This window comes from Anomaloglossus baeobatrachus, chromosome 7 (assembly GCF_048569485.1).
Source record: "Anomaloglossus baeobatrachus isolate aAnoBae1 chromosome 7, aAnoBae1.hap1, whole genome shotgun sequence".
Taxonomy (NCBI): Eukaryota; Metazoa; Chordata; class Amphibia; order Anura; family Aromobatidae; genus Anomaloglossus; species Anomaloglossus baeobatrachus.
The window spans coordinates 75181028-75205457 of NC_134359.1; the positions used below are offsets into that span (position 1 = coordinate 75181028).

At 47.9% G+C, this 24430-nt stretch overlaps 1 protein-coding gene across 4 annotated transcripts in view; it reads right to left on the minus strand.

The window, feature by feature from the left end:
* Nucleotides 1-20667, minus strand: part of NCKAP1 (NCK associated protein 1) — a 241185-nt gene extending 220518 nt beyond the window's left edge. For all 4 annotated transcript variants that reach the window (XM_075317420.1, XM_075317419.1, XM_075317418.1 and 1 more), the window contains exon 1: nt 20344-20667. In XM_075317420.1, the coding sequence (XP_075173535.1) occupies nt 20344-20565 (222 nt within the window). In that variant the 5' untranslated portion in view covers nt 20566-20667. The remainder of the gene's footprint in view (nt 1-20343) is intronic.
* Nucleotides 20668-24430: the final 3763 nt, after the last annotated feature.

The following is a 24430-nucleotide window of genomic DNA, read 5'->3' on the forward strand; positions in this document are numbered from 1 at the left end:
CCTAAAATATAAATGAGGAACATCGTATAACCAAAGTTAATCATTACGGTCCATACATCTGGGAGCCATAAAAAGAACAATAAAGGCTCAATAAAGAGAACAAATGGATCTATATCCGGCCATACAAATCATACTGTCAGAGGGTCACATTGATTTTGGTGGAATCGGGAGAACAAAGCTGCATGATTACGTAGGATTTCACTGTCTGATTGTGCCATCTCCTTAACATACGAGGTGTTTGGCAGCCACTTGTTTCACATTTCATTATGAGCCTCTGAACACATCATGGTGGGGGCGATGTTCTGTGAATACACCGCGGAAAACAAAGCCCTAATTTATGCCACTATGTACCATACCGTGGCACTAAAAGGAGACAAAAATATAAAAATAGAGCTTCCCGGTGTAAGACCTCAATGACAGCAAACACTGCTCACCTGGAAAACTTGAGCGGTGAACACAACACCAAACAATTGCCTTAAAAAAAAAAAAAAAAACCCCAAAAACAAAATACACACATCTGCTGCCTATGCCCAGAATCCAGAACATCCACAAAGAAAAGCAAAAAGTAAATGTGTGATGTAGTTTCCAAGAAACCCCCAGAGTAAGCCAGAGTCTCCAGCAGCAGGTGTATGGAGGCTGCGGAGATCAGGATTTCTATATTGTGCGCACCACAAATCCCATCATACAGCCTGTAAACAATATGAGAATGTGGATAAGGCACATATTGTTTATAGGTTCCCTGCTGGGCTTTGTGGTTCGTACAATATAGAAATCCTGATCACCGCAGCCTCCATACTGCACCTGCTGAAGATCCAGGATGCCGGATTACTACTACGGGCCCCAGTGTATAATACTGTACTCTGCATGACACTGTATATTGTGCAGTATATAATATAGAGGTAAAATACAAACAATTCCTGCCCGGCACATGCCATAATATTATTCTTTTGGTATCGATCAGATCTAACAAGGTCTAAGGACTTCTATGATGGACTTAAAGGGGTTGTCCTGTCTAAAATGGTAAGTCTGCAGTCACCTATGACTCCTCCCAGTGTACACAGTGTGCGCTGCAATGATAAGGCTATGTGCGCACTTACCGGATTTTGCCGCGGATTTTTTGCGGATTTGCTGCATGTTTCGCTGCAGAAAATGTTCATAACATCTCTGCAGTGAATCACCAGCAAAACCTATGGGAAAAAAAATCCTGTGCGCACTGGGCGGAATTTGACAGCTGCATGTTTTGCTGCGGGATTCCCGCAGCAAAAACAATTGCATGTCAATTATTTTCCGCACATCGCTGCGGGATTTCACTCCATTGACTCCAATGTTAATCGTGAAATCCCGCAGGGAATAACGCAGGAAGCAAATTCTGTGCGGTTCACTGCGTTTTCCTGCGTTATTCCCTGCGGTATTTCGCGGTTTACCTGCGGTAATGTACATCGCCTGTCTGCGGTTTTGCAGGGAAGTGATGTCATTACAGGAAGAGGAAGCCGTGCACAGAGTAAACACACACACATCACAGACACACACACAGACACACAGACATCACAGACATCACAGACATCACAGACATCACAGACACATAGAACACACATCACAGACACATAGAACACACATAGAAAGCAAACGGAAATATAGAAAACAAAGAATGTGGGCTCCGCTGCATATTCACCGTCCAGCCGAGGTAAGCACACAGCGGCGGCCCGGTATTCTCAGGCTGGGGAGGGAGAGGGGCAGGGTTAATGTCCCCGCCTCCCTCCCACCTCCCACAGCCGAGAATATCAGCCGCAGCTGCCCCGGGACTGTCGCATGCATTATGCGGCAGTACCGGCGTGTCCCCGGCTCTTCCTGCAGCCGTGTAGCAGTGGCAGCAAGGTAATACAAGGGGTTAATGGTGGTGGATCACCGCCATTAACTCCAGGCTTGATCATGGCAGCGTCTATGTGACAGCTGACATGATCAACCCGTAAGTAAAGTGAATAAACACACAATGAAAAATCCTTTATTTTAAATAAAACAAACAAGCCTCGTTCACCATTTTATTAACCCCTCCCGCACCAAAGCTCCGGCGTAATCCACAGCTCCGGCGTAATCCACAGGTCCTGCGCTGCTTACATCCAGCCGCGACTGACACAGACACAGCGCTGAATGAATGCAGCAGACAGCAGAGGTAATTACCGGTCATTTCCCACGGCCGGTAATGTGCACTCAATGCCGACCGTGGGAAATGTAGCGATCTGTCCTCTATCTATCTATCTATCCTTCTATCCCTCTATCTGTCCCTCTATCTATCTATCTATCTATCTATCTATCCTATCTATCCCTCTGTCTGTCTATCTATCCCTCTATCTATCTATCTATCCCTCTATCTATTCTTCTGTCTATCTATCTACTATCTCAGAATTAAATGACTTTCTTTTTTTTTTTTTCTTCAATGTGCTTTATTGCATTGAATGCAATAAAGCACATCCCAACCCGCACGCGGCAAAACCGCGGCAATACCGCGGTAAAACCGCAGCAAACCGCATGCGGTTTTCGGGTGCGGATTGCCGCGTTTTTTTACCGCGGGTGCGGTAATCTTTGAGAGCATGCGGCATTTTCTCAAGAAAATTCCATTTCCCAGTGCGCACATAGCCTTAGCCAGTTTTTGAGCCAGGAATGGCTGTCATGTGATCACAATTGTGCGATATGCATGTTCTAGTGGGTGCTGCCGCACTCAATACAAAAGGTACGGAGTGGGTGCGTCCGACTAGTAGCCGTGGGCGTCCAGTGGGCCCAGCCTTGCTAGGTGTACTCTTCTTTCAGATCTCAGAGGACCTAAAAAAAAAAAAAAAAAAAAAAAAAAAAAAGAATTGTTGCTCTATATAAAGATGAGCTAGGCTATAAGAAGATTGCCGACACATTGAAACTGAGCTGCAGGAAAGTGGCCAAGACCATACAGCAGTTTAACTGGACAGGTTCCACTGAGAAGGCCTTGCCATGGTTGACCAAAGAAGTTGAGTGCACGTGCTCAGCGTCATATCCAGAGGTTGTTTTTTCAAAATAGACCTGAGTGCTGCCAGCATTGCTGCAGAAGTACAGGTGTTGAGCAGGGGGGGGGGGGGGGGGGGGGGAGTCAGCCTGTCAGTGCTCAGACCATACACAGCACACTGCATCACATAGGTCTGCATGGCTGTAGTCCCAGAAGGAAGCCTCTTCTAAAGTTGATGCACAAGAAAACCCTTAGGCTCTGTGCGCACTGGGAAATGGAATTTTCTTGAGAAAATTCCGCATCCTCTCAAAGATTACCGCACCCGCGGTAAAAAACCGCGGGAAACCGCACCCGAAAACCGCATGCGGTTTGCCGCGGCTTTACCGCGGTATTGTTCGCGGTATTGCCGCGGTTTTGCCGCGTGCGGGTTGGGATGTGCTTTATTGCATTCAATGCAATAAAGCACATTGAAGAAAAAAAAAAAAAATACATTTAATTCTGATAGTAGATAGACAGACAGATAGAGGGATAGATAGACAGATAGATAGAGGGATAGATAGAGGACAGATCGCTGCATTTCCCACGGTCGGCAGTGAGTTCACATTACCGGCCGTGGGAAATGACCGGTAATTACCTCTGCTGTCTGCTGCATTCAGCCTGTGTCTGTGACAGTCGCGGCTGGATGTCAGCAGTGCAGGACGCAGGAGCCGGAGCTGTGTGGATTACGCCGGAGCTTTGTTTGGGGGGGTTAATAAAATGGTGAACGAGGCTTGTTGGTTTTATTTAAAATAAAGGATTTTTCGGTGTCTGTGTTTTTTTTCACTTTACTTACGGGTTGATCATGTCAGCTGTCACATAGACGCTGCCATGATCAAGCCTGGGGTTAATGGCGGTGGTCCCCCATCACCATTAACCCCTTGTATTACCTTGTCACCACTGCTACACGGTGGCAAGAAGAGCCGAGGACACGCCGGCAGTGCCGCATATTGTATGCGACAGTGCCGGGGCAGCTGCGGCTGATATTCTCGGCTGCGGGAGGGGGAGTGAGGCGGGGGACATTACCCCTGCCCCTCTCCCTCCCCAGCCTGAGAATACCGGGCCGCCGCTGTGTGCTTACCTCGGCTGGACGGTAAATATGCAGCGGAGCCCACGTTCTTTTTTTTCTATATTTCCGTTTTCTTTCTATGTGTGTTCTATGTGTCTGTGTCTGTGATCTATGTCTGTGATGTGTGTGTGTCTGTGTGTGTGTGTGTGTGTGTGTGTGTGTGTGATCTGTGTGTGTTTACTCTGCACGACTTCCTGTTCCTGTAATGACATCACTTCCCTGCAAAACCGCAAGCAAGTGATGCACATTACCGGAGGTAAACCGCAAAATACCGCAGGGAATAACGCAGGAAAACGCAGTGAACCGCACAGAATTTGCTGCCTGCGTTATTCCCTGCGGGATTTCATGATTAACATTGAGTCAATGGAGTGAAATCCCGCAGCGATGTGCGGAAAAGAAGTGACATGCACTTGTTTTTGCTGCGGGATTCCCGCAGCAAAACATGCAGCTGTCAAATTCCGCCCAGTGCGCACAGGATTTTTTTTCTCCATAGGATTTGCTGGTGATTCACTGCAGAGATGTTATGAACATTTTCTGCAGCGAAACATGCAGCAAATCCGCGGCAAAATCCGCGAAAAATCCGGTAAGTGCGCACATAGCCTTAAACAGTTTACTAAAGACAAGCAGACCAAAGACATGGGGATTACTGGAACCATGTCCTGTAATCTGATGAGACAAAGATAAACTTATTTGGTTCAGTTGGTGTCTGTCAAGTGTGTATAAAGGACAAAGACAGATGTATTCTGCCTACAGTCAGGCATGGTGGTGGGAGTGTCAAGGTTTTGAGCTGCATGAATGCTACCAGCTGTGGGGAGCTACAGTTCATTGAATGAACCATGAATGCCAACATGTAATGTGACATACTAAAGCAGAGCATGATCCCCTCCCTTGGGAAACTACAACACAGGACAGTATTCCAAAGTGATAACGACTCGAAACACACCTCAAAGACAACCTCTACCTTGCCTAAGACACTGAGGGTAAAAGTGCTGGCCTGGCCAACATGTATCCAGACCTAAACCCTATTTAGCATCTGTGGGGCCTCCTCAAACGGAAAGTGGATGAGCACAAGGTCTCTAACACATCCACCAGCTCCGTGATGTCGTCATGGAGGATGGAAGAGGATCCAGTGACCCCTAAGCTTTAGTGAACTCCATGCCCAAGAGCGTTAAGGCCGTACTTAAAAATAATGGTGGCCACACAAAATATTCACACTTTGGTGCAATTTGGCCATTTTCACATAGGGGTGTACTGACTTTATGACAGCAGTTTAGACATGAATGGCTGTGTGTTGAGTTATTAGAGGACACCAAAATTACACTGTTATACAAGCTGGACACTGACACTGTACATTGTATCAACGTGTCACATCTTCAGTGTTGTCCAATGAAAAGATAATCAAAATTGTGAAGGGTGTACTCACTTTTGTGATATAATGTATGTATGAAATCACATTTACTATGGGTGATTATTCACTCATTTGGTGTAATTATGACAGCAAACATCCCGGCTTGTGAGGGACGCGCTGACTACCGGGATGTCTCTAGCCTTGTTACCACAGCAACAACAGATCACTGCTTTCATTTTCTAATCTTTATTAGTAAATAACAAGCGTTCCTCTGGTTGCCAGGGACAACACGACCCCTTTTTTTGTTTTACTTCTGACACCACAGTTACCCACGGCTCATTAGTCAGTACTCATTGAATGGCCCTTCAAATTCAGCTCCGCCTGCATACATTGGGCGGCCATGATGTCTAAGTCCGTACTCCGCCTGCACACATTGGGCGGCCATGATGTCTAAAGGACGCTTTACACGCGGCGATATCGGTCCCGATATCGCTAGTGTGGGTACCCGCCCCCATCTGTTGTGCGACACAGGCAAATTGCTGCCCGTGCCGCACAACATCGCTCAGACCCGTCACACATACTTACCTGCCCGGCGACGTCGCTGTGACCGGCGAACCGCCTCCTTTCTAAGGGGGCGGTTCGTTCAGCGTCACAGCGACGTCACAGCACCGTCACTGAACCGCCGCCCAATAGAAGCGGAGGGGCGGAGATGAGCGGGACGTAACATCCCGCCCACCTCCTTCCTTACGCATTGTGGCCGGGAGGCAGGTAAGGAGAGCTTCCTCGTTCCTGCGGTGTCACACGGAGCGATGTGTGCTGCCGCAGGAACGAGGAACAACTTCGTTACTGCTGCAGTAACGATAATTGAGAATGGACCCCCCCCGTGTCACTGATGAGCGATTTTGCGACGATGCAAAATCGCTCATCGGTGTCACACGCAACAGCATCGCTACAGCGGCCGGATGTGCGTCACCAATTCCGTGACCCCCAACGACTTCGCATTCGCGATATCGTAGCGTGTAAAGCCCCCTTAAGTCCGTACATACACGGATGTAAGGCTCCCACCACCAGGAATGACTGGCGCCCGCCAAGATGAGGCTTGTGCTCCATGGCGGCACAGGTTTCTTTCTGAATGTTTCCATGTTGCCTCTGTTCTTGAATCTATTCCCCTTTTGGATTTCTGAGTGACACGAGCGTTTCCCCAGCACCTCCATAATGAGGTATATCTTAGAACAGGCCACAATTTATTCTTACGAATACGGTATGAATCCGAAATAAAGCCTCAGTAGGGGGTTACCATAGCGACCAGAGACTAATATGGCTGCCGTATGATGGCTTTGTACAACTCTGAGAATGACATAAGTGGTAAAATCATCTTTAGGCGTCATTCACACGTACATCATTGGTTCAAGATGTAACAGAACCAGCACAGATGGATTTGACTTTCAATTTGTCCATAATTTTTTTTTGTACTTTTTAAATCAAGTTCCCAAAAAAAAAAAAAAAATATATATTTATATATATATATATATATATATATATATATATATATATATATATATATATATATATATATATATATATATATATATATATATATATACACAGTTAGGTCCAGAAATCTTTGGACAGTGACACAATTTTCGCGAGTTGGGCTCTGCATGCCACCACATTGGATTTGAAATGAAACCTCTACAACAGAATTCAAGTGCAGATTGTAACGTTTAATTTGAAGGTTTGAACAAAAATATCTGATAGAAATTGTAGGAATTGTACACATTTCTTTACAAACACTCCACATTTTAGGAGGTCAAAAATAATTGGACAAATAAACCAAACCCAAACAAAATATTTTTATTTTCAATATTTTGTTGCGAATCCTTTGGAGGCAATCACTGCCTTAAAGAAGTTGTCCAGTTACCAAAACTGTTTTGTTTTTTTTTTGATAAATCTTGCTATTATGTGCCTCTAAACACATCTATCACGTTATTTTACCAATATTATCTTTTATCATGGTCTAGCATAACATCTTCATTTCTGGCTCCAGCTCTGATGGAGTTAATCTCTCTCTTAACTTCCTGTGTTCAGTTACTACAACTTCCATAATCCTTTGCAGTAACTAGCAATCTATCTCCCAACCCATTCTGACTGTTCCCTCCCCTCAGATCTCCACCACAACAGTTCCCTCCCCTCCTTCCTGTGTGCACTGCCTAATCATGGTAATAGAGCTTTTATCCTTTGGTCTTTCTGTGCTGCATGTCACTATGTGTCTCCACTATGGGACTTGTAGTGCAGGTGACCGGATGATACATGTCACTAACTGCCCCTCTCTGTGATTTCTGCTGCATAGTACCAACTGTATACACTCTCACCTGCACTACAAGTCCCATAGTGGAGACAGTGACATGCTCTGCTCTGACACATAGTGTGCTGCATGTCACTGTCTCCACTGTGGGACTTGTTGTGCAGGTGAGAGTGTATACAGTTGGTACTATGCAGCAGAAATCACAGAGTGGAGACAGTGACATGTATCATCCGGTCACCTGCACTACAAGTCCCATAGTGGAGACAGTGACATGCTCTGCTCTGACACATAGTGTGCTGCATGTCACTGTCTGCACTGTGGGACTTGTTGTGCAGGTGAGAGTGTATACAGTTGGTACTATGCAGCAGAAATCACAGAGTGGAGACAGTGACATGTATCATCCGGTCACCTGCACTACAAGTCCCATAGTGGAGACAGTGACATGCTCTGCTCTGACACATAGTGTGCTGCATGTCACTGTCTCCACTGTGGGACTTGTGCAGGTGAGAGTGTATACAGTTGGTAGTATGCAGCAGAAATCACAGAGTGGAGACAGTGACATGTATCATCCGGTCACCTGCACTACAAGTCCCATAGTGGAGACAATTAGTGACATGCAGCAAACTATGTGTCAGAGCAGAGCATGTCACTGTCTCCACTCTGGAACTTGTAGTGCAGGTGACAGAGTGGAGCAGATTGGTCCCATGCAGCTGTGCTGCTGGTGGGAGTATATGATCACACTGCCGACACCGCCCGTTCTCCTGACAGCTGAGCAGAGCGGGCGGGTGGACAGTGTGATCAGATACTTGCGTGACAGGGGGGATTTCAGTGGAGGAAACCCCCCTGTACTCCACACTGGAGCCCGTACCTGCCACAGCTGAATGCTGGTAAGCGCGCGCTCTGCCTTCACCGCTCCACAGTAAAGTTCTCCGGCTCCTCCCCTCGATGCTGTGCTGTGACGTGCGGTAGTCACCGCCAACAGCCCTGTCAGTCACTGTGAGTGGCGCCGGCATCCTGTGACGTACCCGTCTTGTTTGAGAGCCCGGAAATGCCGGGACGTCAGAGGATGCCGGCGGCCACAGCTCCAGGGGGTCATGTGACCGGCACGGAGCGTGCAGGATAGCGCCGCTCAGTGCCAGAAATTGAAATAGAGGCTATTGAAGAAGATGCAGACAATAATAAGTGAAAATCATTGGGGGAAAAAAAAAAAATGGGTGGACCACCCCTTTAAGTCTGGAACCCATGGACATCACCAAACGCTGGGTTTCCTCCTTCTTAATGCTTTGCCAGGCCTTTACAGCCGCAGCCTTCAGGTTTTGCTTGTTTGTGGGTCTTTCCGTCTTAAGTCTGGATTTGAGCAAGTGAAATGCATGCTCAATTGGGTTAAGATCTGGTGATTGACTTGGCCATTGCAGAATGTTCCACTTTTTAGCACTCATGAACTCCTGGGTAGCTTTGGCTGTATGCTTGGGGTCATTGTCCATCTGTACTATGAAGCGCCGTCTGATCAACTTTGCGGCATTTGGCTGAATCTGGGCTGAAAGTATATCCCGGTACACTTCAGAATTCATCCGGCTACTCTTGTCTGCTGTTATGTCATCAATAAACACAAGTGACCCAGTGCCATTGAAAGCCATGCATGCCCATGCCATCACGTTGCCTCCACCATGTTTTACAGAGGATGTGGTGTGCCTTGGATCTTGTGCCGTTCCCTTTCTTCTCCAAACTTTTTTCTTCCCATCATTCTGGTACAGGTTGATCTTTGTCTCATCTGTCCATAGAATACTTTTCCAGAACTGAGCTGGCTTCATGAGGTGTTTTTCAGCAAATTTAACTCTGGCCTGTCTATTTTTGGAATTGATGAATGGTTTGCATCTAGATGTGAACCCTTTGTATTTACTTTCATGGAGTCTTCTCTTTACTGTTGACTTAGAGACAGATACACCTACTTCACTGAGAGTGTTCTGGACTTCAGTTGATGTTGTGAACGGGTTCTTCTTCACCAAAGAAAGTATGCGGCGATCATCCACCACTGTTGTCATCCATGGACGGCGCCCAGGCCTTTTTGAGTTCCCAAGCTCACCAGTCAATTCCTTTTTTCTCAGAATGTACCTGACTGTTGATTTTGCTACTCCAAGCATGTCTGCTATCTCTCTGATGGATTTTTTCTTTTTTTTCAGCCTCAGGATGTTCTGCTTCACCTCAATTGAGAGTTCCTTAGACCGCATGTTGTCTGGTCACAGCAACAGCTTCCAAATGCAAAACCACACACCTGTAATCAACCCCAGACCTTTTAACTACTTCATTGATTACAGGTTAACGAGGGAGACGCCTTCAGAGTTAATTGCAGCCCTTAGAGTCCCTTGTCCAATTACTTTTGGTCACTTGAAAAAAAGAGGAGGCTATGCATTACAGAGCTATGATTCCTAAACCCTTTCTCCGATTTGGATGTGAAAACTCTCATATTGCAGCTGGGAGTGTGCACTTTCAGCCCATATTATATATATAATTGTATTTCTGAACATGTTTTTGTAAACAGCTAAAATAACAAAACTTGTGTCACTGTCCAAATATTTCTGGACCTAACTGTATAAAAGATAAAATAATAATAATAATAATAATAATAATAATAATATTATTATTATTATTATTATTATTATTAACAACCATATAATTACTGCGGTGCTGCACACACCTAAGCACAGAGTTTCCACCCATCGCCATGCACCAGCAACACTCCCAATTTGGCTTGCAGATGCAGTCTTATCTGGTTTAGGCCCTGTGCGCACACTGTGGTTTTTGTCGCGGATTTGCTGTGGTTTTTGCGGCAGAAAAGGTGTGTTTCTTTGTTCCTAACCTTGCTACAGTCATTCCCCAGCAAAAGCTATAGAAAAAAATGCCATGCGCACACAGCGTTTTTTGACCTCTAGGATTTGATGCAGAATTTCCGCAGCAAAAATAATGAGCAGGTCACTTCTTTTCCGCAGATTTTTGCCATAAAAATGGTAAAAAAAACCGCAGGGACCAACCCACAGAAAAAACGCTGCAAAACCACGGGTGCGTTATTACCGTGGTTTTTGCTTCGGGTGCAGTAATTTGCAAGAGGGTGCAGATTTTTCTTAAGAAAAAGAAATTTACCAGTGCGCAAAGGGCCTTACTGTTCCATGCTGAAAACAAGAGTGTTGGATCATCCATGAAAGATTGCAAAGAAGCCTGGAGGACCCGACATTGTGCCGTCAGTCATTTTGACAGGAGCTGCATGTTGCCCTATACAGACTTCTCCATCAAACAGGACAGGACCAACGGCATTGGCTCCAACGCAGTTTTGGAGATCGCCTTCAGGATCCTGCAGACGGCCATATTTTCAGTCCGTGTGCTCACAGACAGCGCATAGACCCAATAGTAACCAGTGTGTGTGCACCGACAAATTCTCACAAGGAGCAAAAGGAAAACTGCAGCATGCAGTAGTCTGAAAAAGTGTTGATTACAGTTGAGCGAACTCGATGTTCAGTGTTCGTACCAGGAACAGACTTTACCGAAAAAAAACAAAAAACAAGAGTTTGGGCGCTTTACTTATGTAGACGAGCATCGCTGTGCTCTGGTACACTTGGTGCTCAGCCCAGTACGAGCCGCTTGCAGAGTGATGATGTAAAGGCTACTTTACACGCTGCGATATCGGTCCCGATATCGCTAGCGTGGTTACCCGCCCCCATCTGTTGTGCGACACGGGCAAATCGCTGCCTGTGCAGCACAACATCGCGCAGACCCGTCACACATACTTACCTGCCCGGCGACGTCGCTGTGACCGGCAAACCGCCTCCTTTCTAAGGGGGCGGTCCGTGCGGCGTCACAGCGACGTCACTGAGCGGCCGCCCAATGGAAGCGGAGGGGCGGAGATGAGTGGCCGGAACATCCCGCCCACCTCCTTCCTTCCTCATAGCGGCCGGGAGGCAGGTAAGGAGAGCTTCCTCGTTCCTGTGGCGTCACAAATAGCGATGTGTGCTGCCGCAGCAACGAAGAACAACATCGTTACTGCTGCAGTAACGATAATCGAGAATGGACCCCCATGTCACCGATGAGCAATTTTGCACGTTTTTGCAACGATGAAAAATCGCTCATCGGTGTCACACGCAGCAACATCACTAATGCAGCCGGATGTGCGTCACCAATTCCGTGACCCCAACGACTCCGCATTAGCGATGCCGCAGCGTATAAAGCCCCCTTAAGAAAGCGCCTGCAAGGATGGCCCGGGGGACGCGTATCAGCAGTGGTCACAGCAGCAGTGGCGATCACCACTGATACGCGTTCCCTGGGCCATCCTTGCAGGCGCTTTCTTACATCATCACTCTGTTCCATCACTTCACCATTACTGTGAATACTTTCTGCAATAGGTGAAGAACCTTGCATCTACCTCTCTGATATGTTTGTCCAAAGTGACCCAGGCAGTCTTGTTTTTGTGCATAACGCAACAACCTTGAGAAAGGCATAAAAGCCGAAACGTCGGTGTTGCTCTAGTCGAGGTTCACTTTTTGCAGTTTGTCATGATAAATTCACTTGCATTCCATATTTTGTCCCCCCTTACTTGAGTGCTGGGGTTATACTAACTTAAATTGAGTACCTTTTTTACCCTTAAGCCCCTTAATTAGCAGTGAGCCTGTAATTATATTTACTTGCATGCACAATTAGTGACTTCTATTGAGGTTCAGGTCAAGTCCAAGTCCAGAACAGAACTGTATCTAAAGTCCGGCTGAACCCGCAGAACTGAACGTCCAGGGGTCCGCTCATCTCTAGTGTTGATGAGCCCCTCCAGGATCACCCCGACTAGTGTATATAAAATAGGCAGATCTTGTGCTCTGCAAAATTTGCACACAAGACCGGTCGGAGATTTATGGCGTTCTGAGTACGGACTTACAGAAATTCAGAATAATGCATCAGTAAAGTGAAATATAAAGACAAAATATCAGAACAGGCTCTAACTTCCTAATATCCGGTGTGCCCACCCCTCCATCATTCAGAAGGGTTCAGATTTCTACCAGAGTCCGATATATGGAGACTAAATAACACCGGAGCACGTCCAGCACCCGCATCTTGGTCATATACACTGATTCCTTTAAGATAAAATTCAACCATAATACCGGTCAATACATGAGAAGATGATGTGTGTAACGTTCAGCACCAGAAAGAATGGGGACTTTACCACTGAAATTCGGGTTATTAAACCTTAAAGAACATTCCCAGCGCACGTCCATACAAATCAATAGAGTCTGCTGAGAAGGTGACAGTTACCATAATAGCAATCTCTGTGCAGTGCCAAAAGGGTCTACAGAAATCAGAGGTGCTTCAAGGTGACAGAGACTAGCCAGGTATACAGGACATTCTGACCGGTTGTCCCCTTTAAGAAAAAAAAAAAACCTGTAGGAGTTTTGAGAGCAAAAATATGTAAATAAATAAAATTCTGCACACAGGCGGCAATACAGTGAAAATAATATATGCTCACCCGATCCTTACATCCCACAACATCATCTGTCAGGGGATCGTCAGGAGGTGATCGGCTCGTCCTGCCCAAATCAGAAGCAATGGGCGACTAATGTGTATGGGGCATATACACCAATGGCAGAGAAAACCCGTGATGTATACAGTGCAGTGTGCGGCCTGGTCAGTTGTATTGTTTACATCAGGTGATTATTTATATATAGGAGTGACAATGTATCACACACACCACCAGTGATCTCTCGATTCCACAATCACTAACACAAACAGGGATATTTGGATTTCTGGTGAAATTTCTGGATGATCCTATGATGCCCTCTAACCTTTTCAGGTGACATTAATGTGACCTTCTCTAACCCTTTAACTGGACATGTCCAATTGTTCAGTGTTTCAGAACTTGTTGCACAATTTGCTGTTCTCTAACAAGGAGCCGAATGGCAAAGTTCACAACAGGTGTCTGATCAATAAATTTTGGGGCTCAATTAGAATTGGTATTAAACAGTCGTCCTCATCACGCTGCTCACATTTTGACATCATAAGAACAAGACGAGACCTAACAATTGATCAGCAGTACTGTGCCATTGCAAGGCTTTAAGCAGGATGTTCTCAGATGGAAGTGGCTACTGAGCTTAGAGTGTCACAGAGTGTCATTAGCAGGTTGCAACAGAGATAGAGAGACTAAAGGGCACTTTACACGCTGCGATATCGCTAGCGAGCGTACCCGCCTCCGTTGGTTGTGCGTCACAAGCAAATCGCTGCCCGTAGCGCACAACATCGCTTACACCCGTCACACATACTTACATGCTTAGCGACGTCGCTGTGGCCGGCAAACCGCCTCCTTTCTAAGGGGGTAGTTCGTGCGACGCCACTAAGCGACCGCCCAATAGAAGCGGAGGGGCGGAGATGAGTGGGCTGAATATCCCGCCCACCTCCTTCCTTCCTCATTGCCGGCAGCCGCAGGTATGATGTAGTTCCTCGATCCTGCGGTATCACACGTAGCGGTGTGTGCTGCCGCAGGAACGACGAGCAACCTGTGTCCTGCAACAGCAACGATAATTGGGATTAGAATGACGCGTCAACGATCAGGTTAGTAATTTTGATCGTTAGCGGTCGTTCCTGCGTTTCACACGCAACGACGTCGCTAACGAGGCCGGATGTGCGTCACGAATTCCGTGACCCCCAACGACATCTCGTTAGCAACGTCGTTGCGTGTAAAGCGGCCTTAAGAGTCAAAGAAAAGCAGAGAAGCAGACGTCCTTTGGCCACATCTCACACTGATGACTTGAGATGAGCGGACCTGTGGAAGTTTGGTTCGGCGGGTGCAGCTGGGCTTTTGAAAAAGTTTGGTTTGGGATCTGGATTTGACCTGAACCCCAATCACTAATTGGGCAGTTTGAGTCTCTGCGCACATGCAGCCAGCCATAAACAGACCACTTCCAGGGGAGGGTGAGCGGGGATTTTTTGGGGTGCACACTACATCTGATCACGCTGTTGTTACCCCCAGCGCGAGCTGATCAAACACTGCAAGCAGCTTGCATTGGGTTGAGCACAGCGATGTGAGTGGTTTGCACATGTAAAGCGCCCAAACTATGAACTCGTTGGGGAGGGGGGAGGGGGTTGTTGGGGAGGGGGGGGGTGTTTTTTTTGTTTGTAAAGTTAGTGAATGCCTCAACTCCAGGCATATTTAAAGGAGATGAGAGGCCCCCAAGTGTCATGTCTGACCATTTGAAACCGTCTACATCAGCGTAATCTGCGTGCTAACGAACTGCAAGGGTACTGACCACATCACCAGGCACAGACATCACCTACGCTGGACGAGGGACCAGTGAGCCTCAGTGCTGTGCACTGAAAGTTCATTCACTCTGTGCAGGTACGATGGCCACCATCAATGGTGGAGATGTCAAGGAGAGCGCGATATATCAGCCACTGTTGTCACCAGATGAGCCGTCAGTGGTGGTGTTACAGTGAGGGCAGGTCTGACTAGTCATTACAGAACTGCCCCACATTGTGTGAATGGTACAGTGACAGCCCCCACTACTGGAATAACAAGTAATCCAGTCATTGTGCCCCTGCATGAACAACACCGGCCTAATTTCATCTTCATGAAAGACAATGCTCCAGCTCATCGAGGTCGCATCATTAGGGAATGGCTGCTGGAAATTGTGGTACCTCAAAAGGAGCGGCTGCACTTTCTCCAGACCTGAATCCCATAGAAAACCTATGGGATCAGCTGAGTCACCTTGTAGAGGCCATACCTCTGTACCCCAGAACCTCAATGACCTGAGGGCCGCTCTCCAAGAAGAGTAGGATGCCATGCCTCCGGAGATAATAGTCCACTTGTGAACAGCAGGAGACATTGTTGTCAGCTGGAATTGATGCTCAATGAGATGTGAGAAGTAATTGAGGCACTGACATAATTGGGGGGAGGGGGGGTATACACACCACATTTGGTTTGTTTCAATAAATTGTTGCGATGAGGAAACCACCATTACTGCTTCTACTGATCTGCCCAACTGTCAAGATAAAACCTCAATGCAGTGTGAACTTTACATTTTCCATAAATTTCACCTGACAGCCAAATATCCCCAACTTTGAGTAGTGTACAATACCCCTCAGCAGTGATCCCCGTCTATATCACACACCAGCAGTGATCGCCGTCTATATCACACACCAGCAGTGATCCCCGCCTATATCACACACCAGCAGTGATCCCCCGCCTATATCACACACCAGCAGTGATCCCCCGTCTATCACACATCAGCAGTGATCCCCGTATATCACACATCAGCAGTGATCCCCGTATATCACACACCAGCAGTGATCCCCGTCTATCAGCAGTGATCCCCGTCTATCACACATCAGCAGTGATCCCCGTCTATCACACATCAGCAGTGATCCCCTGATATCACACATCAGCAGTGATCCCCGTATATCACACATCAGCAGTGATCCCCGTATATCACACATCAGCAGTGATCCCCGTATATCACACAGCAGCAGTGATCCCCGTATATCACACAGCAGCAGTGATCCCCGTATATCACACATCAGCAGTGATCCCCGTATATCACACATCAGCAGTGATCCCCGTATATCACACATCAGCAGTGATCCCCGTATATCACACATCAGCAGTGATCCCCGTATATCACACATCAGCAGTGATCCCCTGATATCACACATCAGCAGTGATCCCCTGATATCACACATCAGCAGTGATCCCCTGATATCACACATCAGCAGTGATCCCCTGATATCACACATCAGCAGTGATCCCCGTATATCACACATCAGCAGTGATCCCTGGATATCACACATCAGCAGTGATCCCTGGATATCACACATCAGCAGTGATCCCTGGATATCACACATCAGCAGTGATCCCCGTATATCACACATCAGCAGTGATCCCCTGATATCAGACATCAGCAGTGATCCCCTGATATCAGACATCAGCAGTGATCCCCTGATATCACATCAGCAGTGATCCCCTGATATCACATCAGCAGTGATCCCCTGATATCACACATCAGCAGTGATCCCCTGATATCACACATCAGCAGTGATCCCCTGATATCACACATCAGCAGTGATCCCTGGATATCACACATCAGCAGTGATCCCCGTATATCACACAGCAGCAGTGATCCCCGGATATCACACATCAGCAGTGATCCCTGGATATCACACATCAGCAGTGATCCCCGTATATCACACATCAGCAGTGATCCCCTGATATCACACATCAGCAGTGATCCCCTGATATCACACATCAGCAGTGATCCCCGTATATCACACATCAGCAGTGATCCCCGTATATCACACATCAGCAGTGATCCCCGTATATCACACATCAGCAGTGATCCCCTGATATCACACATCAGCAGTGATCCCCTGATATCACACATCAGCAGTGATCCCCGTATATCACACAGCAGCAGTGATCCCCGTATATCACACATCAGCAGTGATCCCCGTATATCACACATCAGCAGTGATCCCCGTATATCACACATCAGCAGTGATCCCCGTATATCACACATCAGCAGTGATCCCCGTATATCACACATCAGCAGTGATCCCCTGTATATCACACATCAGCAGTGATCCCCTGTATATCACACATCAGCAGTGATCCCCTGTATATCACACATCAGCAGTGATCCCCTGTATATCACACATCAGCAGTGATCCCTGGATATCACACATCAGCAGTGATCCCCCGGATATCACACATCAGCAGTGATCCCTGGATATCCCACATCAGCAGTGATCCCCGTATATCACACAGCAGCAGTGATCCCTGGATATCACACATCAGCAGTGATCCCCGTATATCACACATCAGCAGTGATCCCTGGATATCACACATCAGCAGTGATCCCCTGTATATCACACATCAGCAGTGATCCCTGGATATCACACATCAGCAGTGATCCCCCGGATATCACACATCAGCAGTGATCCCTGGATATCCCACATCAGCAGTGATCCCCGTATATCACACATCAGCAGTGATCCCTGGATATCACACAGCAGCAGTGATCCCCGTATATCACACATCAGCAGTGATCCCCCGGATATCACACATCAGCAGTGATCCCTGGATATCCCACATCAGCAGTGATCCCTGGATATCACACAGCAGCAGTGATCCCCGTATATCACACATCAGCAGTGATCCCCCGGATATCACACATCAGCAGTGATCCCCTGATATCACACATCAGCAGTGATCCCCGTATATCACACAGCAGCAGTGATCCCCGTATATCACACATCAGCAGTGATCCCTGGATATCACACATCAGCAGTGATCCCTGGATATCACACATCAGCAGTGATCCCCGTATATCACACATCAGCAGTGATCCCCGTATATCACACATCAGCAGTGATCCCCTGATATCACACATCAGCAGTGATCCCCTGATATCACACATCAGCAGTGATCCCCTGATATCACACATCAGCAGTGATCCCCTGATATCACATCAGCAGTGATCCCCTGATATCACATCAGCAGTGATCCCCTGATATCACACATCAGCAGTGATCCCCTGATATCACACATCAGCAGTGATCCCCGTATATCACACATCAGCAGTGATCCCTGGATATCACACATCAGCAGTGATCCCCGTATATCACACATCAGCAGTGATCCCCGTATATCACACATCAGCAGTGATCCCCTGTATATCACACATCAGCAGTGATCCCCTGTATATCACACATCAGCAGTGATCCCCTGTATATCACACATCAGCAGTGATCCCCTGTATATCACACATCAGCAGTGATCCCTGGATATCACACATCAGCAGTGATCCCCCGGATATCACACATCAGCAGTGATCCCTGGATATCCCACATCAGCAGTGATCCCCGTATATCACACAGCAGCAGTGATCCCTGGATATCACACATCAGCAGTGATCCCCGTATATCACACATCAGCAGTGATCCCTGGATATCACACATCAGCAGTGATCCCCTGTATATCACACATCAGCAGTGATCCCTGGATATCACACATCAGCAGTGATCCCCCGGATATCACACATCAGCAGTGATCCCTGGATATCCCACATCAGCAGTGATCCCCGTATATCACACATCAGCAGTGATCCCTGGATATCACACATCAGCAGTGATCCCTGGATATCACACATCAGCAGTGATCCCCCGGATATCCCACATCAGCAGTGATCCCTGGATATCCCACATCAGCAGTGATCCCTGGATATCACACAGCAGCAGTGATCCCCGTATATCACACATCAGCAGTGATCCCCCGGATATCACACATCAGCAGTGATCCCTGGATATCACACATCAGCAGTGATCCCTGGATATCACACAGCAGCAGTGATCCCCGTATATCACACATCAGCAGTGATCCCTGGATATCACACAGCAGCAGTGATCCCTGGATATCACACAGCAGCAGTGATCCCCGTATATCACACATCAGCAGTGATCCCCGTATATCACACATCAGCAGTGATCCCCGTATATCACACAGCAGCAGTGATCCCCGTATATCACACATCAGCAGTGATCCCCCGGATATCACACATCAGCAGTGATCCCCGTATATCACACAGCAGCAGTGATCCCCGTATATCACACAGCAGCAGTGATCCCCGTATATCACACATCAGCAGTGATCCCCGTATATCACACATCAGCAGTGATCCCCGTATATCACACAGCAGCAGTGATCCCCGTATATCACACATCAGCAGTGATCCCCGTATATCACACATCAGCAGTGATCCCCGGATATCACACAGCAGCAGTGATCCCTGGATATCACACAGCAGCAGTGATCCCCGTATATCACACATCAGCAGTGATCCCCGTATATCACACATCAGCAGTGATCCCCGTATATCACACAGCAGCAGTGATCCCCGTATATCACACAGCAGCAGTGATCCCCCGGATATCACACATCAGCAGTGATCCCCGTATATCACACAGCAGCAGTGATCCCCGTATATCACACAGCAGCAGTGATCCCCCGGATATCACACATCAGCAGTGATCCCCGTATATCACACAGCAGCAGTGATCCCCGTATATCACACAGCAGCAGTGATCCCCGGATATCACACATCAGCAGTGATCCCCGTATATCACACATCAGCAGTGATCCCTGGATATCACACAGCAGCAGTGATCCCCGTATATCACACATCAGCAGTGATCCCCGTATATCACACATCAGCAGTGATCCCCTGATATCACACATCAGCAGTGATCCCCTGATATCACACATCAGCAGTGATCCCTGGATATCACACAGCAGCAGTGATCCCTGGATATCACACATAGATGATGATGATGATGATCAGCCCCTGCTCTTCCTGTCACACATTACATGGGAATGTCCGCACAGATTTCTTCCTGCAATCATGGAGGATTTCCTCCTCCTCCTCCTGCAGCTGGCTCCTCACCCTCCGCCGCCCTGCCCTCCTCATCACCCCCATACATCAGTGCAGGGATGACCCCACCGTTCTCGCAGTGCCGGTTGCCCCCTGCCCCCGCACCGGCAAAGCCGGGCCCGGTGGCTCCGCAGGCCGCACACAGCGCCGCACTCCGCCTCCTCCCTTTACCTTCTTGATGTTGTAGAGCCGGGTGAGCATGCCGATGCCCCGGTCGTTGAGGATGGTCAGCTTCTCGGCCAGCTTCTGCTGACTGGGCTGCAGCGCGGATCGCGACATGCTGCTGTGTGCTCCGAGCACCGGAGCGGTCCAGGCCTCGCACGGAGGACAAGCGGCGCTGTGGCTCTTCGGGCCGGTGGGCGGGGGGGCTGCCGTTGTGGGGGGGACCCTCATACACAGCCCATGCCCCGCAGGTTAACGCGATGACACGCCTGCCTGGCCGCCGCCGTCCAGCACCACCCTTCCTGCCGAATGTGGGCGGCACCTTCCCGGGACACGCCCCTGCTCCCACGGAGAAAGATTCGGGATCCGGAGCATGCGCGTTTCTCCCGCCTCCAGTCTGCAGCGGTTTTGCTGCGGACGCGGATTGCGGCGGGGGAGCTCCTGCCCGGGACTGCCCTGATCCTGGGGCAGCCACTGCGATTCCATCAGGCACTAACTCAAATCTGAGGCCGAATTGGATCTGTCCTGAACCAAAAGCGCTGTTTAGTATTCTCTCGTGACCTCAAAGCATAGGAAATAGGGCAGGAAGGGGTTAAATAAAATCTTACACATTTCAAAAGTGACTTACGTCTTGTTTTTTGTAAGGCTAGTTTCACACTTGCGTTTTTTTTCCTTCAGTCGCAATCCGCCGTTTTGCTTCCCATAGACTTGTATGGACGACGCATTGCGACTGACGGTCCTACGTTGCATCCGCCGGGCGAAAAGAACGCAGCATGTAGCATTTTTCTGCGCTTCCCAGAGCATCAAAAAAACGCAATGTGCTGGATTCCGTCGGCGGACGTCATTTTTATAATGCAAGCCTATGGCCTATGTGACGGATCAGTTTTTACACAACTGCACATGCTCAGTTGAGTGTTGAAAAAAAGGCTACAACGGATTCCGTTGCTTTGCAGGATTCGTCGCATCAGTTGTGTCACTATATGCAACGCATCCGTTACATCCGTCACACAACGCAATGCGACAAATGCCGCACAACGCAAGTGTGAAACTAGCCTAACCCACAAAATGTCCATTGCTCCTGCGAGTACACGCAGTGTTATGTACAGACTTTCCCCACAAAACGGCATTATATGCAGAAAATAGGTTAAAAAAATCCACATGCAGTTTTGGGGCCTTTCCGCTGAGGATTGAGCTCAAACCGCCTGTAAGGCTATGTGCACACGTTGCGTATTTGCATGCAGTTACGCTGCGATCTGCACTGCAGCGTAACTGCATGCGTCCTGCGTCCCCAGCACAATCTATGAAGATTATGCAGGAGACGTGCGCACGTGGCGTATTAGAGCGCAGCACTTCGGCTACTGCCCGAAGCGTGCGTTCTAAGAAGTGACATGTCACTTCTTTCCTGTGCTCTGCATGCAGCTCCTGCTCTGTCTATGGCAGGGGCTGCACTCAGAGCGCATGGAATCGGCTTTTTTTTTTTTCATTACGGACTCTTTCTGCAGCGATTTGAAGCGCACGTGTGCTGTTCAAATCGCTGCAGAAATTTCTGCAGGGACAGAACGCAACATGCGGACATAGCCTAATCCCCACACTACTATCCATAAAGTTCTGTCAGAGCCAAATACCAGGAAGTATCAAAAAACAAAACACGACAACAAAAAGAGTCAAATTCACGTAAAAAAAAAACACTCAAAAACCGAATAAAAAAAAATAAGAGTAATACGACTTACTGAATAGGTGCAGAAATTCTCAAAAAAATCTCCAACGTCAAAAACTCAAGAAATAGTCTGTGTGGGAATGTCGCCTTAGGCCACATCGACACGCTGAGTATTTGGTGAGTTTTTTACCTCCGTATTTGTAGCCAAAACCAGAAGTGGAACAATCAGAGGAAAAGTATAATAGAAACACGGGCACCACTGCTGTATTTATCACCCACTCCTGGTTTTGGCTACAAATACTGAGGTAAAAAACTCGCCAAACACTCAATCTGTGCATGTGGCCTTATACAGCTGCCACCTGCCTCTTAGGCCTCGTGCACACGTTGATTATTTGTTGAGTTTTTTTACCTCAGAATTTGTAGCCAAAACCAGGAGTGGAACAATCAGATGAAAAATATAATAGAAACATGGGCACCACGGCTGCATTTATCACCCACTCCTGGTCTTGACAAATACTGAGGTAAAAACTATCCAAATACTCAACGTGTGCACATGGCCTTACACAGTTGTCACCTGCTTCTTAGGCCTTGTGCACATGTTGAGTATTTTGTGAGTTCTTGACCTAAGAATTTTTAGCCAAAACCAGGAGTGGAACAATCTATTATACTTTTACTCTGATTGTTCCACTCTGGGTTTTGGCTTGTTGTTTTGCCTGAAATGCGTAGACACAGACACCTACCTGGTCTACGTATATAGCTAAATGGATAATTTTTCCATTTTTATTTCAATTCCTAATAAAATAATGTTTTAAATATTTGAGCGGTACTGGACTCTCCATTTTTTTACTCCTTTGGCTACAAATACTGAGGTAAAAAACTTACAGAATGCTCATCGTGTGCACGTGGTCTAAGAAGTAGGTGATGTGACGCCCTGGCCTATCAGGTCGTCACAGGATATTGTGCAATCTGCCCTTCTGCACAGTATCCACCTCCTCTTTGGTTACGGGTCCCTGACCTTTGGTGTTGCCAAGAACAAGTTAATCAAAATCCTAGGAAAACTCTGCACCATACCCAACAGACACATCGGTGGCCAGCCTGAAGGGAATAGAGTCGCCCACTGGGGGGTTTGGTTAAGGGGAGGTCAGGAGTGTCAGGAGACAGTTAGTTGAGGAGTGACTCTCAAGAGGAGAGGTCACAAGACAGTTGTGCAGTGACTCTCGAGAGGAGAGGTCAGGAGCTGGGCTCCTTGAGACTACTAGGTGGCAGACGTTGGTCTGGGCCTGGTAGGAGCTGGACCCCGGTTGCAGGGGATTGTGACAAGAGGCACGAACTGTCAAGGAGGACAGCCGGCGGCATTGTGCCATCACTGGGCAGGGGCCATGGCATGACGGGGTACGTGAACCCTAGGCCAGGAAGTAGCTTCAGGTGTCCTGGCAATTTACCCGAAGAAGACGGAGCCTTCAAGATCCATTCTCCACCCGCTCCAAAATCGGGGTACTAGCGCAACAAGGGGGATAGGACTTTCCCACTACATAGTCCAGAAAATCCCAAGCGTGAACCCTGACAGCAAGCTCGCCCAGTTAGCCACACTGGTGAGCGGGACCCGACTAGTTTTATGCTAAAAGGACCAGTTAGAAGAAAAGGTGCCAAGGAAAAGGTCACAGACTAACAGGCAACACCAACGGCGGGATCCAGGCGTGCTCCCTCCAAGCGGCAGCGGTGTCAAGAACTTTGGTTTACCACAGTTGTCGGTTTCAGCATTATTGGACTGAGTGAGTACATAAGTGACCCTTACCGGCCCAACGGCACCTCCCCGCAGCCCTCATCGAGTCCCGGGGAATCCCCCCTACCCGTGGAGGGGTTAAAACACCTGGCTACCCACACCATCGCCGTCGGGTACTCCCAACTGTAGCGGTGGTACTCCACCTTACCACACACCACAGGTGGGGTCATGAACTTTCCACATCCTCCCTTGTAAATATTCCCCCCTTTTATTCCGAGTGGCCGCGCGACCCCGACCCCCGGGTCCGGAGATCCCTCGAGCCACTGCGGATCCGGATGCGAACAACCCCGGCTGCTGACGCGGGGGCGGCACAGGTGACAACTGTATAAGGCCACGTGCACACATTGAGCATTTGGTGAGTTTTTTACCTCAGTATTTGACAAAGCCAGGAGTGTGTAAAAAAAAAATACAGAAGTGGTGCCCGTGTTTCTATTATACGTTTCCTCTAATTGTTCCACTCCTGGTTTTGGCTACAAATACTGAGGTAAAAACCTCCCCAAAAACTCAACGTGTGCACGTGGCCTAAGAGGCAAGTGATAACATTACAGAACCATGTGCACACTTTGAGTATTTGATCAGTCTTTTTACCTCAGTATTTATAGCCAAAATCAGGAGTGGAACAATCAGAGGAAAAGTATAATAGAAACATGGGCTCC